The sequence below is a fragment of the Mixophyes fleayi genome, chromosome 2 (assembly GCF_038048845.1).
Source record: "Mixophyes fleayi isolate aMixFle1 chromosome 2, aMixFle1.hap1, whole genome shotgun sequence".
NCBI lineage: Eukaryota > Metazoa > Chordata > Amphibia > Anura > Limnodynastidae > Mixophyes > Mixophyes fleayi.
The window spans coordinates 90,693,480-90,720,582 of record NC_134403.1 but is presented as its reverse complement, the minus strand read 5'-3'; the positions used below and the strand labels follow the sequence as shown (position 1 = coordinate 90,720,582).

At 40.5% G+C, this 27,103-nt stretch overlaps 1 protein-coding gene across 2 annotated transcripts in view; it reads right to left on the bottom strand.

Annotated features, from left to right (window-relative positions):
* KMT2D (lysine methyltransferase 2D) overlaps positions 1-27,103 on the bottom strand; it is a 124,615-nt gene that overhangs the window by 61,215 nt on the left and 36,297 nt on the right. Inside the window, exons 10-26 of one of the 2 annotated variants that reach the window (XM_075199632.1) lie at positions 26,165-26,328; positions 24,375-25,249; positions 19,886-19,996; positions 19,252-19,362; positions 19,050-19,154; positions 18,690-18,871; positions 18,069-18,233; positions 17,872-17,981; positions 17,629-17,673; positions 17,196-17,402; positions 16,938-17,084; positions 16,736-16,852; positions 16,243-16,368; positions 13,717-13,866; positions 9,940-10,020; positions 8,840-8,962; positions 853-1,008 (exon numbers count right to left, since the gene is read on the bottom strand). In XM_075199632.1, the coding sequence (XP_075055733.1) occupies positions 853-1,008; positions 8,840-8,962; positions 9,940-10,020; positions 13,717-13,866; positions 16,243-16,368; positions 16,736-16,852; positions 16,938-17,084; positions 17,196-17,402; positions 17,629-17,673; positions 17,872-17,981; positions 18,069-18,233; positions 18,690-18,871; positions 19,050-19,154; positions 19,252-19,362; positions 19,886-19,996; positions 24,375-25,249; positions 26,165-26,328 (2,975 nt within the window). The remainder of the gene's footprint in view (positions 1-852; positions 1,009-8,839; positions 8,963-9,939; positions 10,021-13,716; positions 13,867-16,242; positions 16,369-16,735; positions 16,853-16,937; positions 17,085-17,195; positions 17,403-17,628; positions 17,674-17,871; positions 17,982-18,068; positions 18,234-18,689; positions 18,872-19,049; positions 19,155-19,251; positions 19,363-19,885; positions 19,997-24,374; positions 25,250-26,164; positions 26,329-27,103) is intronic. The other variant, XM_075199633.1, reaches the window with a different exon arrangement.

Genomic DNA, 27,103 nt, shown 5'->3' with positions numbered 1-27,103 from the left:
ACATCAACAAGAAAAAGAAAAAAGAAGAATGCTGGATCTTCATTGGTACACAGTACAGTCCAAATTTGCAAATATTGCATGTTACCACATCAACCCAGACAAGTTTAATTAAAACATAACTTGTTTGTTTTCCCAGTAAAATGTTTCGATTAAAAAGCAGCGAAATCTATAAGTGACAAATTAAATAAACAGTGATTTTAAAATTGCTGTGCGACTCTAGAGCTTTGTGTATATAAACAGTTTCAAAGAAGTTAGGACCTCTTAGTTTAAATGTAGATCTAGCGTAATTCCTCACAATTTATATCTGCTATTAAAACTAATTTTTACTAGATCGTTTTGGAATTTGATATCCGTTAATCTCAAGGTGATATAAGTTGCCCTTTTTATTTTAATAAAACGGAGATTCTGATATTCAATGTATTAAATCAGTTCCAGCATTCTTCTTTTCCGTTTCCGACAATGTGCAACTCAGGAGGTCAGAAGAATCAGGCTATTCAGGCACATCCGCAGCTTAAATATGAAATAACTTGTTCATTATAATGCATTAAATATACACTTAACACATTACATATATTTTAAGCCAGCTAAAAGTGTCATGATATATATAAAAGCATGTGCACTATATTATTTATAGTAGGTGGTACATTATCTGATCCTTGTATACTTTATAGGACAGATTGTATTGCTAGTGATTGTCAGCAGCCAGAGTGTTTATTTTCTAGCAATTCCTCCACAGTACTTGTATCTCAATCTTTTCCAGAATTTCTCTTCTCTAAAGTTGACTTCACAATTGCCATAATGCAAGATTAGTATATTCTTCATCCAATGAATGAAGACACAGAATTGTCATACCTTGCACAAAGGGTCTCTGACTCTGGGTTACTGATCCAGTTGCTGTGGGCCCCTCAACTCTTCCAGTGGAGCTACCAACAGGCTGTTCCCGTTCATTGGTACCAAGCACATCCTTCAGCAGCTCCTGGATATCTGTACTCTCCATCTTGGGCATTTCTGCATTTCATAAGAGTCAGAGACATGGCAGCACAGTCAGAGGTTGTAAAACTGATTCTATATAGCAACAGCAACAAAGTAATACAGAGGAAAGGTGGACTTAAACTTAAAAAGGAAACAAACAATTGCACATACATATCTTGACCACAGAGCGGGGTGAGAAAAAACAAAAAAAGCCAAAAAGATACATATAACCTCTTCATAATGAACCAATTTTTAGACAGCCATTTAATGTTTCTGCATCTACTAAGAAGGAAGAAATAATCCTTACATTTAGCCCTACAATGTGCAGGAGGATACCACCACCATAATAGGTTTGGAGGAAAAAAACTGCAATGTAATATTGATAAAAATCACTGTGTGCTTATGGATTTTAATTTATACAGCCAAACATAAATGTATAGTTCTTTTTTTGAAGAAAAGGGGCAGATTTAACAGTAGTCTATAAATAATAATGAAAAACAGTATCAGTAAACAAAAGCAATTTAAAAATGAAACCCCATATATGACTATCACTTATAAATAACTTATAATAAATTTATGTAAAGGAAATAGTGCAGGGCGCTTATTTATATAATTGAACATGCACTTATTTTTTATGTTGTGTATATTTTGGTAAGGGAAATCTTTAATTTCTGAGACCTGGGGAAGCAAATTAGTTTTTTATGTTTTATCCTTTCTAGAGGAAATGTATTATTTCTTAAGGTATATATCTGATACAATAAGCCTTTGTGGGTGGAAGTCTTGTGTATTGTGATGTGGGGAAATGGATTGTTTGGTGTTTGTGTCCTTCTGTGGGAATGTGTATTCTGAACTGTCTGAAGAAAGGCCCCATATGTCAATTAGATCTTTTGATGTGTGAAGGTCCAACATTGAAGGCAGGAAGGAGTCAGTGCTCCTAGATTTTCACCATCTGAAAACCAGATGCAGGACATCACGGCATTTGTAGAATTTCATAGAGAAGTGTAAATATTGTTGGCTTTGCAATGCATGTAAATCCATGTTTGTGTAAAAAACATGACATCCTCATTCTAAAAATAGCTCAGACTTCAAGTGGGCTGACTTACCCTTGGAGGCTGTGTCCAAACTGTATAAAAAGCACTGGCTTGTATTGAAAGAGAGAGGATTTTTGTACTTGCGCTAAATCAGTTTCTCTGATTCCATCTGAGGGACACTGTTACCATGGGGTTGTGGCGGGGAGCACAGGAGTGTGCACCTAGCTAGTTAACTTTAGGAATGGCTGAGACCCCTGCCTCTTACTCTGTTAATTAAAAAGCCCCAAGGAGAAAAGGCCAATCAACCAACAGCACACGGAAGAAAAGCAGCAGGGAGGGATCGCAGAGACCCCCAGACGGATTTAGAGAAACGGATTTAACGCAAGTACAAAAATCCTCTTTTCCCCTTCATCCAGTCAGGGGGCTGCTTTAGAACGTCCCCATGGTAGCAGTGTCCACCAAAGGGTGGGACCGCTCTGAAAGCCGGCCTGTATAGCACTACGGGCTAAATTTGCATCTGAAGATGCAAACACATTGAAGTGAGAGAATTTAGTAAAAGTATGGACAGAGGAGCAGGTGGCTGCCCTGCAAAGTTGGTCCGCAGAAGCCCCATTTCTTGCTGCCCAAGATGCCCCCACCGACCAGGTGGAATGGGCCATAAGTCTCTGGCATAGGAGGGTTAGCCCTGATGTAAGCCTGTCTAATAGTTGCCTTAATCCATCTCACAACTGACTGCTTAAAGGCTGGCCAGCCTCTTATGAGAATCGAAAAGGACAAAGAGAATCGGGAAGTTCTTTTAAACATAAATACGGAGAGCTCTAACCCCATCTAGGTACTCCATATTCTCTTGATCAGATTGAGAAGCCGTCCGAAAGACCGGAACCACAATCTTCCGATTCAAATGAAAAGCCGAAACTACCTTCGGAACAAAGGAAGGGAGAGTTCTTAATACCACTCTGTCCTCGTGGAACACCAAATATAGTTCTCGACAGGACAGAGCTCCCAACTCTGAAACTCTGCGAGCAGATGCAATAGCTAAAAGGAAAACCACTTTCCAAGTCAGAAACCTAAAATCCACTGAAAGTAAGGGTTCAAAAGGGAGGCCCTGTAAGCATCTGAAGAACCAGGTTAAGATCCCATGGTGCAGTAGGTGGAGCGTAAGGAGGCTGGATATGCGAGACCCCCTGAAGAAACGTCTGGATGTCTGGCATATCCGCTAACTTCAGGTGAAAGAAAACTGAAAGGGCGGAGACCTGCTTAGGTTCCATCCTGAAGAAAAGCCAGCAGTCGAGAAAGACGAAAAGAGGACGTATGACAAGATGTATTTTCGCACCATCTGATATATCCTCGTTAAATTCTATGATAGATGCGAGCCGAAACTGGTTTACAAGCTCACAACAGAGTGTTCACTACACTAGAGGAGAAACCCCTAGCCCTCCAGAGCCTGGCTTCAACAGCCATGTCGTTAAATTCAGCCGAGATAAATACTGGTGATGAAAGGGACCCTGAAGGAGAATATTCTGTCTTTGCGGAAGACAAAGTTTTCGCCCTACCGCCATAGAGATTATATCCGCGTACCACACTCGACCCGGCCATGCAGATGCTACCAGTATTCCCGGCAGACCTCCCTAGCTCACTCGTCTGAGTACTCGAGGAATCATGGTAATTGGAGGAAACAGATAACCCAATCTGAAGACCCATGACACTGTCATGACATCTACGGCTATTGCCAAGGGGGCTCTTGCCCTTGCGCAAAAGCTGGGAACCTTTCTGTTGTGCCTTGAGCCCATAAGATCCAGATCCGGTAGACCCCACCTCTCAACTAGAGACTGAAAGACTTCCAGATGGAGAGACCATTCTCCTGGCATTATCGCATGGTGACTGAGATAATCGGCTTTCCAGTTCTGTATCCCTGGGATGAACACTGCCGAGATTGCTGGAACGTTTTGTTCCGCGCAGGCGAATATCTGAGCCGATACCCACATTGCAGCTGCACTTCTCGTTCCTCCCTGTCTGTTGACATATGCCACAGCCGTAGCATTGTCAGACTGGATCCTGACTGGATGACCCTAAAGAAGGGTCCGGGCCTCCTGAAAGTCCAACAGGATGGCCATCAACTCCAGCGTGTTGATGGAAAGGAAGGACTCCCGGACTGACCACAGGCCCTGGAGCAGGAGATGAAGAACTACGGCTCCCCAACCTTTCAGGCTGGCGTCTGTGGCGACTATGATCCATGACCATGGAGCAAAGGACCTGCCCACCGACAGATGATCCTGAACCAGCCACCACTGAAGCGAATTTCTCGCATGCAGAGACTTTGGCGATCCAGGTGTAGGTGGGATCACGACCATTTTGATAAAAGGTCCCACTGAAAACACCGGGAATGAGCACGACCGTAAGGGATCATCTCGAAGGAGGCCACCATCTTCCCCAGGAGACGCATGCACAAGTGCATTGAAGAGCTGGGAGAGGACAAGACCTGAGATGTTATTTTCTGTACAGACCTGATCTCTTCTGGCAGAAACACCTTCTGCTGCTTGGTGTCCATGAGGAGTCCTAGGAAGATCATGCGCTGCCGTGGAACCATATGGGATTTCTTTAAGTTTATTAACCAGCCATGGCTCTCGAGAAAAGCGATTGTGAGGGACAAGTGTTGATGTAAGCAAACAACTGAGGGGGATTTTATGAGAAGATCGTCTAAATAAGGCATAACCTGAACTCTCCTGGAATGAAGACAGGCTGCCATAACCGACATAATCTTTGTAAAAACCCTTGGAGTCGTGGAGAGGCCGAAGGGAAGAGGCCGAAACGGATAGTGGGAGGCCCCCAGAGTGAATCTTAGGAGAGACTGATGTTTTCTCCAGATGGGAACGTGTAGGTATGCGTCTTTTAGGTCTATTGAAGCCATAAACCGATTCCTTTCCAGGCCGTTTATTACCGACCTCAGAGAGACTCCATCCGAAAATTTGTCCACCCTTAGGTGCACATTTAGGTTCTTTAAATTCAAGATGTGACGAAAAGATCCGTCTGGCTTCCTGACAAGAAAGAGGTTTGAGTAGAAGCCCTTCTTTTCTTGGTCTACTGGGGCCCTGCAAATGACTTTTGCTGAAAGAAGCAAAGCAACGCAATTCTGCATCGCCTGTCTTATTTCTGGGTCTCGGGGTAGCGGGGTTGCAAAGAAGACGCGGGCAGGAACCAGGAGTTCTATGATGTACCCCCTTGTCGTAATGCCCCGAATCCAAGGATCTTGAGGACGCTGTCCACTGCTCCTGAAAAAGAGAAGTGCCCCCCCACTATAGCTACCTCCTGGTAAGGAGAGTGGCAGTCAGGATGTAGGCTTCTCCTGAGTCTTGGAGGCCTACTGGAGAAAGAGGACCTACCTCTGACCGAGAGGCCTCTAGAATTCTACTGTCTGCCCCTGGATGACTGACCTCTGATAAATGAGCTCCCACGAAAGGGCTGCCTAATGGAGCTGAAGCATGGGGTGCGGTCTCTGCCTGTGCTCACTGGCAAAAAGGCGCTCTTGCCAACTGTTGCCTGTGAAATCATACTTTCTAGCTCTGGCACAAACAAACCTGATGCTGAAAAGGAAAGGGTTTCCAAGTATTTTTTAGATTCTGAATCCGCATCCCAGGATTTCAGCCATAAGGTTCTTCTTGCAGAAATTGTCGAATTTTGAATGGAGGAAGAAACCGAAGCTGCATTCTGAGCCACCTCGTAAAGATACCCAGATGCCTCTTTTAAATGTAAAGCCAGGGGGAGCAATTCTGAATTTGCAATTCTGAATTTGCAAACCCTCAGCCAGCAGTTCTGCCCAAGCTTCCATGGCTCTAACGACCCAAGCTGAAGTAAAAGTGGGCCTAAAGGAAGAACCCGCTGCCACAAATATAGACTTCAGTTGTGATTTAATTCTACGGTCAGTGGGATCCTGCAGGACTGCAGTGCCCGAGACCGGCAGGGTAGTGTGTCGAGCTAAGCGGGCTACGAGAGTATCCACCTTAGTGATTCCTTACCAGCGAGACAGATCCTCTTCCTGTAATGGATATAAAGAGGAGAATCTCTTAGGAATGGAAAACCTTTTATCAGGTTGTTTCCAGGCTCCCTCAGCAATAGCTCTCAGCTCTACTGAAGGAGGAAAACGAATAAATCTTTTTAGCCTTCTTAAAGAGAGTCCTGTCCATAGGGCTAGGATTCTCTACCTCAGAGAGGTCAGAGGCCTGCCTCACCGCTAATACAGTTATCAACGCCCTCATATCTAGTGGCCTCCTCTGGGTCAGACATCTGAACCTGGTCAGGATCAAAATTTGTGTCCCCTTCATCTGATGAACCCTCCGAATCTGGACAGGAGGGGATTCGAGGCTGTAAACCGATTTCTTTTGGGAGGACCCAAATTTGGAGATTTCAATAACTGGTTTAGCCTGTCTAAACCCGTAATTAATGATGAGGACCATGTCGGCTCTGTAGAGACAGGGGCCTGGACCTCAATAACCGCCACCGCAGGGACCCCCGAAACTGTAAGAGCATTCTCTGATACTGAAGGAAGAATTGCAGAGCTTGTCAGTAACTAAGTAGATTTAGTGAGAAGCTGGACTAGGAAGGAAACTGACTGTCAGAGAAGCTACCCAGGCTGGTTCCTCTGACAGAGGGGCTGAAGTCTGCTGGGTTTGCAAAGAGGGGGGCCCACTTTCGTAATAAGAGCAAAGTGGCCAAGTGGTCCTTCTGTCCACATGGTAATTTAACTTTACATTTAGAGCAGGTAAAATATTTTGCCACAGACCCCTTCCCTTTATCTGACATTCTGTAAAGGAAAGAATCACCAAGACACCAGGCAAAGTGTTTAGACAGAGTGAGACAGAGAACACAAGTAGCCAACTAATCTACAGTAAAATTTGTACTTGTACTTTAAAGTAAACAAAATAATCTGGCAAGTAAAAGCACAATAATATTAACTTTAGTAGCCCCACTAGTTAGCCAGAATTATAGTATAAATTGTAATAAAAAGAAAACCAGCCCAAATATAGAAGAGGAGTCCCACAGCAGCGTCCTGGGGCTTGTCCCTATCAAGATGTCTCTGTTCCCGGGCTTGCTTTGGCGCCAAAAGACCAGACTGCACCAAGTAGATGGAAGAGCAGGGGAGCTCTATAGTTTCAGTTAATAGAAAATAAATATATATATATATATATATATATATATATATATATATATAATCATACCATACAACCAAATCCTCCAATAAGAAAGCCAAGGCAGCCAGCCATATGGTTGGTACGTAGTTGTACATTAATTAGTGGTGTGTGAGCAATGATCCATAGATCAATATGAGTGCAATTCAGCCAGTACACACAGTACGGACTTGAAATGCCGAATGGACCCTGGATGCATTTTTTTGTACATTTAGAATTGAAAGTGAGTGAGTGACAAATCAGTGATGTGTTCATAGTGATCTAATGATTGCGAGGTCCATTTATACGGCATTAAAATTCTGGTGGAGGTGCAACACACTATGGGCATATGTACAACAGGCTGTGAGCAAGTAGCCTCCATCTGCTCTAGAACAAAACCTTTTACAGAGGAAAAGGCTCTTCAAGAGTATCAGACTGGCTCACTTACAAGTGTTCATTGCATTAAACATGGAATATACAAAAAATATTCCTTCATATTTGCCGAATTTACTTTTCTCATCATGATTCTTTTAGATCACTTAATCATTTCATGAGACAATACCATTTTCTGTAATACTGTCATGTATGCAATTTTATACTGCTATAAACGTCCTGTTTAAACACAATGACAAACAACTTGAGAAAATTACTAATGCATGGAAATATATAGCAAAAAAAAAAAAAAAAAAAAGTTGCGTTGGATAGATATAGATATCTATATCTATCTATATATACCACAACATAATATACCGAAAGACATTGGTAAATTCAGATAAAGTAGATGTACACTACATAGACTTATCAAAAGCAGTCGACTTCAGTGAAAATGCCAAGCAGGAGACAGGCACTGAAAGTCACTAGACCCTAATAAATAAAATGAATACCTCAGGTGAGTGATCTATATATCTGTATTTCCAACACATCCATGAAACTTTTACATGAGTATTTGTGAATGTCGCGAGGAGTATTTCAGTTAAAGCTTTCCAAGTATTTATGTCAAAAGGGACACATGTATAAGTTTATGTTTGCAGTTGAGAAAAAACAATTCTGCCATACAGTACAGTAAGTGGAAAGTTTCAGAGATGACCAGGCCAGAAACAAGAAAAGCAACCATGAAGAGCTACAAGCAAATCATGGAGTGCTAGTTGAACAGTCCACAGATCAAGTAACTTGCGTTTTAAATAGAATGGTCTTTTTATTTGCAGAGGTCTTAGGCAATTGTTTAAGGCACCAGTTTTTCTGATGAGCATTAAAGAAATGTATGGAAAGAAAAAATGGAGAGCAGTCTTGTAGTTAGTGATGTGATAGAAGGTGACTGACACAAAGGTAGTCTCAAGACAGAAGAACACTGAAAAATGTATGAAGTGTTCGTCATCAGTAATGAAAAAAAAACAAAAAAAACACAAGAAATACAACAACTCCTGCAACAGACAATATGGCATGAGTGTCTTTCGTGCCACTTCATGTGATCATCACAACCAGACATAAACAAGGACGTATTGCTACATAGCAATGATCAATACAACATCACATTGCAACATGTGGGAAAGGGGCAACAGTTGAAGTGCAGCAATGTAAGGGTTAGAGAGAGACCTGATGCAGAGGAATAATCCACCACTGCATACCCAACACAGCACAAAAAAAGGAAATTTAGGGTAAGGGTGAGAGACCAACCCTCCGTGGAGATTTTATCCAGATCTGAGCCGAGGGCTCCCTCTGGCAGCGGCATCGTAATTCTCGCTCCAGTGTGAGAAGCAGCAGCAGCAACATTCAGGACCTCTGTCTCTGACGTATCCTCTGCAGGGAGGGGAGGGCAGGTAAATAACTATGCCCGTTTCTCAGGAATACAGGCAGGAGAGACTAACCGAAATCCACGTTTAAAGAATCATGGCAGCAAATAACCCCTTTAGATTCCTAACGAACAAAATCAGATTTCTGCACATGCTGACAAAATATCTCAACAACCTACCAGAGACAAGGTACCCAATAAATCACCAATAGCATGGGAGTACATTAGCCACAGTCTAGTCACTTTCAAAAGCTGCTGTGCTGTGTATTATGTTTTAAATTAAACCACTTTACCTATATGCCACCTCAGTTAAAGCAAACCCATCACCAGGTCCTCTAGCAGCATTTTCTCGTTTTCCTACATAGCGGATTGTAAAAAAAAAAACAAAAAAAAAAAAAAAAAAAACACGCACGGACGGTTCCTCACTTTAGACAGGAGATGGCACTTTAACCAGCGGAATATGCTCCTTACTGGGCAGGTTTTTGCCGTTCCACAAAGCAGTATTATGTGTAAAAGGTAGCTCGCTTCTATTGGTTTGGTCAACCTATGGTTCTCCAGGAGTTTTGAAACTACAAGTCCCAGCATGCCTTGGAGGTCACTGGCTGGCTAACTACTGGCAAACCCTGTTGGGGCTTGTGGTTTCACCCATCTGGAGATCCACAGGTTAACCAGGCCTGCACTATTAGTTAAGCGTGATGAAAAATGCTTGAGGTCCTGGCAAGAGGTTTGCTTTAAATGTCTTTATTTTTATAGTCTAATTCCTCACATCCAATATGACATAGATTACAAGAATGACTGTTTTTATTTGTCTACTTGGCAGTGTAAGCATCCCAAACACAGCAGCTAACTTAAACATTGAACCCAGAGAAAAGTTTATACATTGCATGCTTTATGTCAACCTGCAAATATGGACAATTGAAATTTATTATATATATATATATTTGTCAAAAAGAGCAACCGTAAGTAGACATCAAGTTTTCCCAACCTGGATTTTCCGTTTTTGTCTCATTGCTGTCAGAGTCTTCATGAGGCAGTGCAGAATTAGTAGAGGCAGCTACAGTCTCAGCTGGTAAAAATGAAACAAAGAATTTGAAATTGCAGTTTAACGGTACCTGAACCTTATGTTCCAGTTACAGAAGTTTTTATAAAAGATGCTACTTTAAAAGTTAAGTAATCCACGAAATTCTATGCTACTGTAATGTGAGATGTCTTTGTAGCTAAAGAGCGAGTAAATCAAACAATACAAGCTAAAACCTTTATTTCAAATATATTAAACACAATAAATCAAATCAGACGTGTCACCGGCACTCCGTGGAGCCAGCCATTGAGACAGCCGAGCAAATATGCAGTCTTCTCAATTTGGAAGGACCAGCACCATCAATGATACCCAACTAATATAGGAATTTGTGTCTAGTGAACTGATCAGCTAAATTATTAAACATCAGTTAAGCCTATAAAATGGATGTCTCACAAGTGACATTCTTTAATAATGTCCATCTATTAATTGGTATTGCTAGCGTCAGAAAGGTGGTTTTCCTCCCCAGAAACCTCACTGTTCCCTCAATTTTAGCTCTGGTAAAATATAGTATTACAGTAAAGCAATTTGGAGAACCAGAACCATGTAGAAGGATTCAGACATTGTTGGAAGGGTGCTATAAGTGCAGGCGACACCGCATTGCACAAGTGTAGTAACCATCCATTTAGGAACAGCCATCATTAAGACATCTTTGTGGACTTCACTATCCAGTCCATGTACTCAAACATCCCAGAAAGACAGTGAGCCAGAAGTTCCAGTATTAATAGATGTAACTGAAGCCACCTTCCTGCTAGCGAATGAGGGGACACCATTTAAGGGGTGGAATTAGAGACTGTATTGCCTACTCCAGTACAAGCCCTCGATACCCCAAGGTTAGCAGTGTCCCCCAAAGTGGAAGATACAGAAAATAGTATTTTGTTTAACTGGAATTCTATACAGTCACCATTATTAAACTACAAACGTAAACTAAAAGTGATTAATGTAATAAAATAAAGAATGTGAATAGAGATAACATTCTGAATTTTAAAAACTTGTTGGCCAACTTAAAGTATTGCTTTTCTAAATTTAACCCCTGCAGGAACGAGGAACTTTAACTTCAAGACCGCATATGGTGCAAGTAAAAAACAATTTTATTCGCTATGGCTTTAGTCTACCCTTATTAGTTTTGAGGGGCTAGCTAGGGAATTCTTTTGGCACTTATTTTATTTTATTTTTTTTACTTCTCTCTCTAGATAGAGCAGGCAAGGCCAGTCTATGTCTCTCCATGAGTTGTAAAACTACAAGTCCTGGAATAGCCTGCAACCTATCAGCTGGATGAACTTGCTGGGGCTTGTAGTTTCACAACACTTGGAGAGCAACAGGTTTGTTTGCCTGCTCTAGAGATGAGAAACAAACGCAAGTTAAAAGAAAAGAAAAAAAAAAGGGCAAAAAACAAACTACACAATTCGATTGGTTAAATTATATTGAAGCAACTGAAAACCACCCGACTACCATCATTGCCCAAGATGCTTCCTACTTCCCTAAGTCTTCAGTATCCTGTCCTATTATCAAACTGCTACTTCATGGTTTGTGACTCTAGGTCCAACTCCATTTCTTTTCCTCTAACAATTGTAATTCCATAAGGCTTGGTGCTAGGTCCATTTTTATCTATACCACTTGTTTGAAACCTTATAAGCTACTTTAAACAGATACCCAAATTTATCATCTCCGACTGTATAGGTCCTCGTTGGCAAATGTGTTTATGCAATTTCATCCTGAATGTTCTCGTCACTTCAAACTCAATCTTTCAAAAACTGAGCCAAAAATAGTCACAAACAAGCAGCACAAGCTGCCTACCTGATCTCTATTTCACTTACACTCAAGCTCATTGTGTGGCATCCTTGACTCAGACCTACACTTTGAACCCCACATCCAGTCTGTATCCAAACCGCGTTACAAACATCTATGAAACATTTACAAGATACACACAAATTTCACACAAGACACTACAAAAAATTCATGCACTCCTAATTTCCTGCATAGACTATTGCGATCCACCTATTCGTGATCTTCTCATCCCAATAATCTATTTTGAACGCAGCTGCTAGGCTAGTTTTCCTTGCTAAATGTCCTTCTGCCTAAATTGGTTGCCTGCATTTTACAAAATGTAATATTAAATACTTCCACTAATATACTAAGCCATTAACAAGACTGCACCAACATACACCTGTTTCCTTGTCTGAAATATCTCACACCTCGATCTTTCCGCTCCAAGATGCTTATCCCCACTCATAACAAGTTCCTTTTCCCAGTTACAGAACTTTTCTCAGGCTGCACCCACTATGAAATCTGCTCCCTCGTACAACAAGACTTTCTTCTAACCTCCAAGCTTTCAGAGGAAACTCACCACAACTTATTCTTCCTCGGCTAATTTCGTAACCTCCCTATCCTTCCACCCGATGAGCATATCTTTCATTCACGATTTCCATTTATTCGCCTTCCATGCTCAAAATATTATCCGGTTCCAAAATCAACATTGGTTTGCTATTGGATCACATAACACCCCACTAAGCACATCTTCCACCCTATTGCTATCTGGCTGGTCCCATGTGCACTGAGCTTCATCCACGTTCCTCTAGATTGTAAGCTAGTGAGAAGGGCCCTCTTAGTGCTGTGTCTTTCTGTTAATACCCAGTCTTGTTTCATTACAAGGCTTGCTCCCAATTTTAAAGTGCTGCAAAGTATGCTGGCTCTATATAAACGTTAATTTATTTCAATACCTAATGTGTCACTAGTTTAGGGAAACGTGCTAGAAAGGTGTGTTGTGGATCTTGTATTGCTTCTCTTTTCTGTTGATTAGTTGCGAACTGTCTTGGTCTGTCATGTTCCAGGTTTGTGGTCATAAACCTGAAGCCTCCATTCCTTTATGTAGTAAAAACATGGCAAATAGGTTTAAGGCCTGTTCCCTTCCCCCACTGTAGGTGGTGGGTGTCTGTTAATGGGTTAACGGTAGACCCACTACTATACCCCAATGTCTCGCAGTGTCCCCCAATGATAGGCAAGAGAAATACGGTTTGCATGTTAGGGACTGAAATTAAAAAAAACAAGGGATAAATTACATACAGTGCACTTAAAACAGCTCTTTAAAGGGAGGCTTATTTTCCCACTTTATTTCTTTAATATGTACAAAGTCCAAAATGTTTTTTGGCATATAACTTTACATAGTCTATAAGCAGATTTTCTAGCAGCGTTCACTATTTAGTGCAGTTCTATTGCATGCCTTCTCTTTCTCTGAATCTCTTACATCCTCCAAAAGCTTTTCTATTAATGTTACTGAAAATTCACATAATACAACAAGGACGTGTGGAATCATCTGGGGAGGGATACAATGGTATTGGGAGATTGGGCAGTTCCTGAAAGGTCTGAGATTATGACAAATTGGCAAAGTAGTATCATACGCACAACTTCCCCAGTTAGGTCATAGTTTATGCAAAAGGATCACAAAAATGTCAAACAATTTTTACCTTTGCTAGGCACATTTAAGCACAAAACATTTTTTTTTTTTATAGGCTGTTTAGGTCAAAACTGAAGCATGGCTCATGAAGCAGTCTCCCAAGTGAAGGTAGTTTCACAAGTACTACAACTTCTCATAGTTAAGATGCAAACTGGCTGGATAAATGTCCAAACATACGAGTCATAGCTCTACAAGTCATTCATAGACTATGCAAAAAGCAAATTTGTCCTTACCTGAGCTTTGTTGGGACAGCTGTGAGATCTGTGGTGTTCCACCAGGTACTTGGCATTGTGCACTCTGCACACTTTTAATTTTCTGTGGAGCAGGACGAGCAGCAAGTAGAGCCTGTTTGCTGAGCTCCATCAATTCCTTGCCGAAAAAAGCTTCCTGCGTGGTAGAGTATATTCATTACTGCACTTTTGAAATATAGTAAAAAACTGAAAGCACTTTCTCAATTAAGTAAATATGCACACACACATATAATATATATATATATACATACACACACATACATAGAACGGGTGAAATTATTGAACACATCAACATTTTTCTCAGTAAATATATATTTAATGTGGCTATTGTAATGAGATTTACATCAAATGTCATCAACAACCCTTGCAATCCACACAAGAAATCAAACCACAGATGTCCATAATTTGCACATAAGTTAAATACTGACTGTTTTTTCATTTAGCACTTCATAGTTTATTTGTACACTGAAATTTAAAGTTGATATTTGTGTGGTACATGAAAAAACAGTCAGCATTTAACTATGTGCAAAACAGAATGCTACTTTGCACCCCTTGCATTGTAACATGGTTTTGTCCAGGAGACTGGAATAAGAAGTTTCTCAAGTTAAGATCCTTAATGAATCAGGCCCCTTGTTCACACTTTTCACATTTTACTCAACGACAGGAGTGATGCCTCCAACTTGGAGACATTAAGCCTTGGATGGGAGAATTTATTCCTCTAGCTCCCATCCAAACTTTTCCAGGACTTAGGCCCCTGAGGTCTCTTGCCCTCTTCAAGTCTAACAGATCTCCAGAAAGATATGACCCACAACATATATCAGCAGTTCTGCTCTCACACTTACTACTGCAGAGTTCTAGAGAACACTGCACAATGCTATGCCTTTATCCATCCCCAGGCATGGTTACAGAAAAGGCAGCCCAATGCTGCTAGACAAGGCAGTGCACCGATACACACAAATTGGAACCAGAGCACTGGCAGGATAATGTTGCAAAATGAGCACTGACCACCAGGGGGGCATTAACCTATGTGTTTAACATGTTAAAAATACATTTAAGCACATTTTACATTAAAAAAAAAGTGTAAAATGTGCATAAGTTAAAACATTTCCACCACCCTATGCAGGCAATATACCAAAGACTTGCAGCTGTGATGCATCAGTTTGTACAATAAAGTTCTTATTGTAATTTGGTGCCACCAGCACTGGAGCCATTCACCAGGTCAACGATTGAAATAAAAGCGTATAAGGAGGTATCAAGTAAACTATTTCCCCCCTTAGTGTGAGGTCTATTAGGAACTTCGCTAAAGCACTTACACTGCTCTGCATTGTGGGTTGGGGCGATCTCAGACTGCCTCTACCTTACCTCAGGAACTGCACCTCTGACATCCCTTATCTTGGGCTTATCAGTCCTACCTCCTGAATTTACCCCAACACCTGTCCTAGGTGTCCTGCAAAAGGGATTTTGCGGGCTGACTGACCGTAACTGCACACAAAAGTCCTGTGGAACCATCAACTCAACAGTCGTCTTGAACGGCATATCGCTGTTTTTCTTAACCACCTTGTTCATTAGCCAGCTCACACTTTCCAACCCTGAAAGACCACTATTTTGGTGTCCCATGCCTACCAGAGAAGGATCAGATAGCCGAGCTTCTCCTAGCTCCCTCTTGCTGCCAATAACTACTCTCCCACATCTCTACCAGGTAGGTATGTGGGACACTATGGGGAAGTCTTCCACATTAGTACTACATTCATCGCCACCAGAGCGCACCGACTGCAGAACTGTTCTCAAGGTTTTGCATTTCATAGCGCCTCCTTATCAATCCATATCTGGAGGTATGCTGCAGAGATGCACAGCGTCTAAACCTCTCCTCGTTCTAGACGGCCGCGAGTTCCCTTAATCAGCAGCTGAGGCGGGAATAGAGATGGAGAGGAAACTCAAAGGTGAAAGTGTGCGAACAGAGTGGAACATGCCCCTGCCATGCTCTAGGTCGCTGTTGAATTAAGAAAACCTAAAAAGAGCAATAGCCCTGTGTCTACCTTCCATACATGGCATTTTTTTTTCTCAATACAGTGCCCTTTAGGATAAATATGACCCACCATCTGTGATTTTACTGCTGAGGGAGAAATAAGATTATGCTAAATTAAAAGAAGAAGAAACAAAAAAAAAAAAAAAAAAAAAGGACTTAATGGATGACAACTCCTCCAATTCAAAACTTTAGAAATTAAAATACATGGTTAGTTTTGAACTATAGTGAGACCAGAAGTTAACACTTAAAGCACCAATGTTTAGCTTGCAGATCTGTTATCAGATTTTAAACAGAACAGGAAGAAAATGAAAAATGTGAGAATACTAATCAAAATACACAACTCTACACACAGGCAGCAGACTCAAAATGGTTATTCCTGGCAATATGTAATAGCACTGAGGAACTGTAGCTCACAAAAAGGCTCCTTCCCTTGTGTGGAGATGACAAGTGCATTTGCACTTGAAGGTACACGAATAGATAACTTGCCTGCAGGTATGCTGGGAACATATCCTCCAGTTTACTCTTTTTTCTGCCTCGCCGTTTCTTTTTTTCATCCCCCTCTGCAGTTCCTGGCTCTGTACCACCTACTGTAGGGGTCTCTTGTGGGGCTGTAAAAGCACAAACGCTAAGTTAGTCAAGCTACACTTTTTGGGCCATCACAGTTTACTGCAAGATTGATGAAAGTTACAAATATTAGAATTAGCCAATTTAATGTGGTTTGGGCAAACATAACAGGATATAGATTATCTATTGACTTGTATGTGATTGGGTAGGAGTATATTTACAAGACGTTTGATGAAACAATAAAAAGAATGGTAGTTTTAATAAGTTTGTAATGTCTGCCTTCGGTTAAGGGCAATATCATCTGAATAAGTAACTACATTTATGTCACCGAGATTTAGTACAGATGTGAGTGATTGATTTAGGAGACTGTCTTTACAGTTTTGATATACAATACAGTGTGCAGGATCCTACCATCCTCTGGGTGAATATCTTGGCTCTGGCTCTCACGGAAGGCCTCCAAAAAAGCAGCGTGACCCTTCTTTGACCGTGTGTGCGTTTTTCTCTGTCTAATCATGAAGCCACCAATGCCTAGGAGGCAATTATGTTGGATACGATTATAGAGATGTCGCCTATAAATAATCAAAACTTAAACATATAGATTCCCCACACTTACCTGGCCTGTAGGGTTTCCTTTTCTTTTTTTTTGCATCTTCTGCATCTTCAATTCCTTTTCCAATCTCCATTTCCCCTCCAGCATCACGGTCAGGACTACCAGGAGGTTCTGTCTTGATTTCACAAACCATGGGATCATTATTGCCACCTGCAATAATATGTTAAATAAAATACTTTAAAAAGTATACATTTTCACAAGTCAACTTAGGCCAACACTCTCATTTCACGTCAGCTTGATATTCTTACAAGCAGGGCTCACCATCTGCTTTTAGCTCCTCACACTCTGCATCCCCTTCCTTTCTTTCTTCTGCACCATGTTCTGGACCATCCAAGAAAATCTCCCCACTTGTACTCAACCGTGACCGCCTAGGCTTCTTCTTCTGGATGGGAGATAACGTCAGACTACGCAGCACGGCCATACCAGCCTCAGTCAGCCACACGCCTTCAAATCTGAAGTACTGAGGCTCTGCAATTTATGACAGAATTCCGTTTACACAATATAATTTAATTAATATATATATATATATATATATATATATATTATATTATATATATATATATATATATATATATATATACACACACACACACACATACACGTGTGCTTTGAAAAGTAAACTTTAAAAAAAAAAAAAAAAAACTTACAAAAAGAATAATTGCATTACTAAGAAGTTACAGTGGATCATGCTTACCTGGCTCTTTAATCTTAACTGGACTCATTGGAGGGATTACTGGAACTAGTGGAACATAGGTAAAAAGTCAATTATTTCAAAAGCTTACATTTACAATACAAAAACAAAACAAAAAAAAACCATCCTTTATAACATACACGGTAAACCACCTTTATGGTGGTACCTTACCAGCTTATAAATATCTCTTAGTAAATGCAAAGTAGACAACTATAAAAGTTAAATACACAGTAAATCTCTACATACCGACTGGTTTTATGATGAATGGCTGACAGGATGCACAGTCAAAGCCTTCATCTGCAGCCTGCTCTACCTCCTCTTCTGTGAATAGGTTTTCACACACTGCATGGAGCCACCTGCACACAACAACAACAAAGTGCTTAAGGTCTTATTTCCTTGGAAGGATGAAATAGGACAGGGATCATTAAACATGCAATACTTACCTCTCACAGTTTTGACACTGTATTAGAAGGTCACCCTCCAAATAGTTTAGGTGGCATACTGGGCAGCTGACCAAACTAGCACAAGATGCACAGTGTGTATAGTTATTCTGCCACTCTGCATGGAAGCCTGGACTGAGAGCTCCACACTGCATGCAGCAAACACACCTACAAGAGGAGAGTGTACAGTTCAATCAACTTGTCAATAACAATTCAGACAGTTTTCTTTAATCAACAGGAAATCTGTACAGATAAATGGGAGGTGATGCGGAAGAAAATGAACCATTAACTGACACTGTCTCTTGGTGGTCAAAGCACTTTCTATATCCAGCAATAACAGTAAAACTTACCTATCTGCTGCAAAGCTACTTATAATATAGAAATAGTAGCAACAAACATTGCCTACATCTGAAATACTTGGAATTAAATATATTGACAAACACAAGATCAACTCTAGATTCTGTAAAGCCATAGTGCTAATATTTTTTTTTTATTTTTTTTTTTTTAAATAATAAAAAAAAAAACCTAAAGAACTGTGTGTCAATGCTAGGAGTTCTTGAAGAAGGAATCAAATGCTTGAACATGTTGGATAAGCCAACTACAGCACTAGTCGTGAGTGCTTACCATTTGCATTTCCAGCCACCCTTGGGCACAGTGTGAAGAGGAGGATCGAGACAGTAAGTGTGGTAACTGATGTCACAGTCATCACAGAGCAACAAGCGAGAGGGGTCTGTGGCCTTGCCGCACACTTCACAAACTATGCACTCCACACAACGCCAGCCTTTTAGTAACATCACCTTCGTAATCTTGACAAAGGAAACAGATAATTAAAGTCATCATTAGAAAGTTGAAACAAAAATAAAAAATAAGCAATAGCTTTAGAATGATTTTACTTTAAGCAACTTTCTTACCCAATTCATATTATTTTCACTATCAGAATGTCAATACATTACGCTCACCTGTGTATAAAACTAATATAAGTACCTTGCTGTTTACACAATAGGGATGATAGCACTGTGAACACTGGGAACACGCCAATAGATGTCCCTCCGAACCACGTCCAAAGCTGCCGCAAACCACACACATATCCTAAATAACAGTAATGGCAAAAATTAGGAGTCATGATGATGTTACAGTGCACAGAAGTAACTAGAACAGCCATAAGCTGTCTGACAGGGCATCTCACCTGCATGAGCACAAATTTGTCCGTGTTGGAAAAGAGCACCACTGTGTTTTGCATGGTGTCATCCTCCTCTTCCTCCTCATCTTTACCAGGAGAACTTTCAACATCTGCCATCTGACAACAGATCATGAAAATACAGAAGTCTTGGTAAATGTAAATATCCCAGCACATAATACAATAGCCAACAAAAAGAGATTACACAGAAGTGGAGTTTGAGAGAGAGAGAGAGCTGCATTTAAATAAAATTATTAGATGTGGCCAGAGGCAATAACGCCACCGCAACCTACTAACACCAAGCTTGGTCAAAATCTTTGCACTCAATTCAGTCCTTAGCATAGGACCTTTATCAAGGACTAGGACACTACTTGGTAGAGATTCTATGGTAAAGATCAATATGATCATTGGATATTTTGTTACATGCACTATGGGCTAAATGAAAAGATTTTGCTACATTTTGCAGTGTTTGAGTGCTGGCTTTTCCACAGTATGGAAACAAACTAAATATGTATTCTACTTGATAGAACATTTCTTATGCTAGTTTACATACATAAAATGCATCAATTTGTAGCTAAATACACATGGATCTAAGAGTGTGCTCTTTGAATTAAACCCAAATTAGTAGGTTAAGCTCTCTTACGGGTAAAGTCTCAATGGAAGAGGTTGTAGATTTTAATCTCGATCTTCCTCTGCCTCGGCTGTTACCAGCTCCACGGGGTCGCCTCCTACCAGGAAAGCTGCTACTTCGGCCCTATATATATCACAATAAGTTATGATTTTGAAAATGCTAAATACAAAACTTAAAAAAAGCTGTAAATGGAAACATCTTTATTTATGCCTCAAAAGCCATCATTAGACCTGCTTAAATCCTTTCCATTCTACTAACTGCTCATAGGACAAAAAACAGTGGGCTACAGGGGTCTAAACTGCATAATATTCAAACCCCATAGACTCTGCATTGCAAGACCATTTTGCTTTCACATGGAATGGGCATCAGTACACTCAAGATTATTCCTTAAGGTTACAGAGAACAATCTTCCATGTACTATAAATTTAGCATCCTCTTGCCAAGGCTAGAAGGGTGTCCTTAAAACGAATCTCTTTATTCAAGCCCATCAGCCCACCTACTAATTCCATTGCCTGTACTATTATCTCCACCCTATTTGTGCCTTCCCTGTCCCTTTAGGATTTAAGCTCTCACAAGCCAGGTCCTCTTTCTTAGTGTTCTCCTTCTACCGTTACGTCACCTTCCATACCACTAGACACACTTCCCTAGCACTGTTTTCTTGAACCCAGACCTACTTCACATTACCAAAACGCTTATTCACTGTCCTGTAAATAACTTTATTTCAATACCAAGTGATCTGTGTATAATCTGTTAATTAGTGGACATATGGTCTTTGCATAATTATATTTAGTTTAAAAAGGTATTATGTAATGTATTATGGTTTGTTGCAGTCTGTCTATGAAACTTACAGTAGTATACAATAAACAGAGCTGAAGACCTTTTGTGGCGCCTTATAATTAAATAAAACCTACACACACACTACCATATGCCAAGGACTGGTAACGTCAGAATTAATCAATCATTCTAAGCATTAAGTGAACATTTACCATTATAATATTGTCATAATTACAGGGGCAGAGAACAAACTTATTGCTCAAATACAGAGGAGACGACAGACGGTGGACAAAGGACTAAGTAGAGGAACCTGGAGGAGAGGTAAGATTTCTGCAGTTGATTGGTTTGTTGCAGTTATGCAGAGCTTTCATACCGCATATTAAAGACCCATTTAAATGTTACCATATTACAAAATAAATAAGACTAAAGAGAAAAAAATAAAAAAAAATGACTGACATGTCTAGATAATATTGCTTTCATGGCAGCAAAGCAGGCTATTCTGTAACATGGGGGCTTGGAGCCGATAGCCACCCTTCGACTGGATGTAAAAGGACAATGTCGTTCCCTAACTCCTAGGCACTTAAACAAAACTGAGGTCTGAGCTGGAGAGGAGGGGCATAGTAGGGGAGGAGTATGAAAGACCAACAAGTTTTAAGTGCCTAAACTCCCAGTCCACCTACTACTATACCCCCAATGTATCGCAGTGTCCCCCAATGGTAGGAAAGAGAAAAGGACAATGTCGTCTTGGAGATTGTAGCAGTCTAATTAGGTATAAGTCCAGAAAGCTATATGAATAGGTTTCTTGTCCAAACAGCTTAAAGGAGACCTGTAAAAATAATTGCTGGCTATTTATACAGCTCTAATGCATGTGGAACCCATCACAAGAATTTCACATTGATCTACTTATTGCTGTGGATGAAGGACTACTTGTTAAAACTACTGTTGCCCAAAGTGGGCTTGCGCTCAACAGTCTGGTCAGGACAGGTCCATAACTCCACTGTCTGTGTCCCAATAATGCAGAAGATGACAAATCTATCAAAAAAAGAAAAGATCTTCTGCTACACACTGAAAATTGTGAGTGTTTTTTTGGTTTTAGTTTTAACTATGCAAACAAATCACGGTTCAATTCTGAAAAAGTTACACACTCACTGAAAACTTGGAGTTTTGAGATCTCTGTAGAGACAGGGGTTCTAATAGGTTCACAATGCTGTCTCATTCGGACATTCCCCAACCAGCATGTTATTTGTGAAATACAGAGCCCCCTTCTCAACCTGGCTGAGCATGGAGGGGTGTAGAGGGAGAGAATACACACACGCCACTGTCGGAAGGGACGAAAAAGGCAAGCGATGTAAAGTGCATTACCTATATGTGTATAACCATCATCACCTCTCAGTGACGTGCTCTTTTAAGAGACACTATTAGGCAAGAAACACAAGTTTAGATAACAGGTAACCTTCTAATCCGTTCCCAGTTTTGGTGTTAAGCCCAGCGCCCTTAGTCAAGGCTCTGCCTGTTACACTGCAGTCCTGAGCGATCAGGAGTAACCAGCCAGTCACCAGCAAAGAGCTGCTGCAGCAGCTTAAAGCACCACCCCTGGTGGCAGCAGAGACAACGCTCTACAATTGGTGCACAGATTGATGGCCAAGTAACATCAGAAGTTGTGAGTAACAGCAGGTTAGCCATTTTAAGATGAACTCCAAAACAAATCTGTAATGGACAGCTGAGTAGGCCCAATCTATCACATATGGTGCCACTGCAAAATGCATGGTACTACTTCCTTCCATGGGAACAAGCATAACAAGTAACCAGACACCCAGGGGCAGATTCAATTAGCCACAATGTTCCGGTACATTGAAGCTGCTCGTTTTCACCGTTTCTATAGTAAAAATTAACGCTCACTTTTACACATGTCTCTATGGGACGCAAGCAAAAGCAGCTATTTCACACACAAAAATAAAATAGCTACATAGGGTCTCGCAGCCATTCTTTTACAATTGAATCTGCCCCACAAAAAGCTCAAAAATTCTGGCAAGTGCTCAGCTTAGGGATAAGAGTCAAAAGCAGTCCCCAAACTGGAAATGTGAAACAAAAAAGGATGCTGTTTTGGCTCAACATTAAACTGATCTGACCAACTTCAAAAATCCCAATTTGCAACTCGCACTAACATAGTGCAGGCAACAAAAGCAGTTGTGATGTGGACATAGAACAGTCCCTCATGGGAATGAGGGTGGAATAGTATGTACAGCAGATATCCCTCACCAAATGTTTTTTGCATCATTTACTGCCCCACTAACACCTTAGAGCAGTGGTCAGGGAACAGGGGTAAATTACCCCAAATGGGGTAAAAATGAAATTCCTGGGGGTAATGCTGCCGATTCACATGCTGTCAGTTGGATTGTAGATCCCTTTAAATGTGAAATTGCTGTTGTACCAGAAGAGCCTCATGGGTTGGCAGAGGCAATTCTTGAAGCATGTATTGCATTTGAAAACAAAGCAGAGCTGTCATATTTTTGGATGTTAACAGCTACAAAGGCATTCAAAATTGCACATAAGGAGGCAGTCAAAAAGTTGCTGCCTTTTGCAACAACCTACCTTTGTGGACAAGGATTTTCCACTCTAACGAACATAAAAACAAAGCAGAGAAATCGATTGGATGCTGAAGACTGTATCCAAATTGCTCTGACATCAATATGCCCCAATATTGATGCACTCGTATCAAAAATGAAGCAACATCATTTCTCCAAAACCTGAAGTTTTGAAGTTGAAGCTTTCAAAGAAATTTTGAATAGATTCAATAAAATTTTGAATTCCAGTAATTAAAAATATATGATATCCTTCCTTTCAAATCAAGGGGGTAACGTCTGCGTATCTAAATATATTTGGGGGTAAAACGTAAAAAAGTTTCCTGACCAGTGCCTTAGACGGTGAGAAGTGGTGGCAGCCATGTTAGCACAGAAAAGAATGAGAAGCACATAAGAATATGACAGTATATGTAAAAATATGCATCTACTCCCATGGGCTCTTACAGCCCACCTCTTCAAGGCACCCATTACTATCAAAGCAGCAAAACACTAACAGGTGATCAGGTATAGCAATCTACTGTTAATTCTCTAGACAGTGAGAGTTAGCAGAAAAGACACCATAAAACAACATATTAAACAGCTAAAGATAAATACTACCAGCCAATCATGTATCACTGAAGCCCACCTTGTCAACCTTCAACATTGAAAATCTCTTCAATGGCCTGCCCACCGTTGCTATTTGTAACAGATTTTCTGTGTGGCACCTCAGGGGGTGGTGGGTGCTAACTCCTTTGTGTCTAACTGTAACCATGGCTTGTATCACTCATGAATTAACCCCATTGTGTGCAACCTCCTAGTGGCAAGATGTACACCGGACAATACCTGTCCCCATCAATGATGAGCTTCAAGAAAAGGAAAGCAAAAAAAAAAAAAAAGCCACACACACAGCTGACCTCAGGTGCAAAAAAAAATTGTCATTCTTCTCTTATGCCATTTCAAAGTATTAAAGGTCAGAAACATGTACATAGATCCGAAATGTTACATTGTTCCATTATACAGGAAAACTATTGTACCTGGTACGCTTTTTGTAAACTAAATTTTGTATTTAGAAAAAAAACCAAAAAACACATGGCTACCACTAACTAAATAGACAAAAGAGAACCACCCAACCCCCCACTGCAACATACACCATGTTTTTTGCTTACATGTTTGACTCTTGATCGCCCTGGTGAATTTTTACGGCGTGACTTCTCCCCATCCAATTTTCCAACAGAGGGATCATATAGTAGGGAGTCATCAGTCTCTGGCATGGAGTCTGTGCACAGTCGCAGAGACCCATCCTCCTTGTGCAAGCACATCTCCATGGAGAGGGACCCGCCCTCTGGGTCAGGGGAACCTAAAGCATCAGAGCCATGAAAGCTACTGGTGGTATCTCCCTGGCTCAGATTGGAGATCTCATTTACAATGTCGGACTTGATGATAGTGCATCTAATAGGAATTTGAACTCTGTCATTAGAGAAATCCCCAGCAATATCTTGACCTAAAGTCATGTCTGTATTTAATATTTCTTCTGTAGACTTACAGGGAAATTCTTCAGAGTCCACATTCATTTCAGAGTCTAAAATAGACTGGTGCTGATAAAAACTATTTGAGGGATTCTCTTTTGTCCTTGTTGGACTCTGGCAAGTCCCACCATCTATGCTCACTGAGTCCATAGGCTGCGTATCCTCATTTACAGAGTTATCTGCCCGAGTCCTATCAGGAATTGATGTTATTAATGGTGAAGTTTGAAGTAGTGGACTTTGGGGGGATAAAGACGCATGGTGGTCTTCCTCCTGGAGGTCCTCAGTGCCTTCTTCCTCAACTTCCATATCTTCATCTTCCACTGTGACTAGTACAGGAGCCTCTTCAAGCGATGGGCAAGAGTCAATTATCCTCTCCTGAGGGGATGGTTCCAACTTCAGTGGGGGTTGAATTCCGATCTCAATTGGCAACAAGGGTGTATTAGGAAGCATCTCGGGAGCCTCTGCAGCTTCATTGTCTGAGACACAAGGCTCATCTTCATCTGCTGTTAAAATGTCTAAACAAAGAAAAGGGAGATTGCAACAACATTATACACTGAAAATAATGAGCTTACAATAAATATTCATAATAAGAAATCCTTGAACTGTACAGAGAGGAGACAATACCTAAACTCAGGGGGTTTATTCATCTTGTATAGCCAAATGCATCATTAACTCAGCTATTTAAATACATTAATCTTCATATGCAATATTGAAAGCTAAATCTTGGTTACTATATTGGTTCAGCTAAAAATCATCTGCCTCCACTGGCTGTAGGCAACAGATACAAATACTAACTCACAGGACACATACTACATGGCAGCACCAAATGCTTAAACTGCATTACTTCTAGTCTTAAACGATCAATTAATTCAAAAACAAATATTTGGCATAAAATGTATAGTTTCTGTATTTTGCATTGTAGAGTAACTGCTGTCCAATTATGTCACAGAGAAGGAAAGTAAAGAAAGTATTAGCATTTTATTTCTCAGGAAAATTTGTAAATTGCTGCATCAAACATCTCTAAACACATACAAATGATTGATACACTTAAACAAAAATGTAAAAGCTACTGTAATAGGGGGTGCAGATAAGTCAGCTGCTCCCTGCAACATTTTTTCAGTGACCTCACAAACATAAAAATCTACATCTGAACAGACCAATTATAGCAAGACACACACTAAAGGGTAAATTTATCAAGTTGCGATTTTCGGCGGGTTTGAAAAGTGGAGATGTTGCCTATAGCAACCAGATTCTAGCTGTCATTTTGTAGAATGTTCTAAATAAATGATAACTAGAATCTGAGAGAGTTTGCTATAGACAACATATCCACTTTTCAAACCCACCGGAAACTCACAGCTTGATAAATATACCCCTACCTACTGTACGTATTACTGATTCAACTTAATCTGGGTTTTCTTTTGGCTACCAACCTAGTGGTTTGGCTTCACATTCTGATAGGGCTGTGTTCGGGATTGCATTGCTCTTGTCCCGTTCATCACTCTTCTTTTCGACAGATTGCAGCTTGCTACATGATAGACAGCCTGTACTCGGTAACAAAGAGTCAGACACTTTTGCACAATGTGAATGATGGAACCTTGAATAAAAAACAAAAAATTAAAACCCAGACCAAGTGGTCATTTTAGTGACCAATATTTGCAACAGTAAGTCACCAACGTATGAACAAAAAGACTAACTTCAAAATTACTAGTGAACATTTGAGGAGACTAAAAGTAGATGTTTACTTAAAAAGAAAACGTTTACCAAAGTTACACGAACTGTACAGGGCTTTGACACAATGTGTCCGGTGAGTACACTTAAAGAGATATAAATCAGACAGCTGCTCTTGGTAAACTTTTATTCTTGTTTATTCTTGGTGAAACACTACAGAAATGCCAAAGTATAACTGGAGCTCTATATGAGCTCTCTATATAAGTTTTTTAGATTTAGTGTATATATATATATATATATATATATCTCAATGTTTTTACGAAGACTGTCTAATCATGCAAATCAGTCCCTGCCCCAGTGGAACTTACATTCTATACCACACAGACAAACAAATGCACACTAGGGTGAATTTTGTCAATGAGGTCTTGTAGGAGGAAACTGCAGCACCCATAGGAAATCCACACAAACACAGGGAGAACATACAAACTTCACAGAACGTTAGAATATGGAATTTTTGTTACTCAGCGTAAAATGCGCTTCTCTTGGTCCATTGAGGGACAATGCGTCACATCGGGGTATAGTAGGTGATCTTCGAGTTAGGGGCACTTTAAAACAAAGTGTTGGGATGATAGTTCCAATGGGGAAGGGCATAGTAGAGGTGGCGCTATCACTCCAGTTTTTTGTTGTTTGTTCTGTTTTTT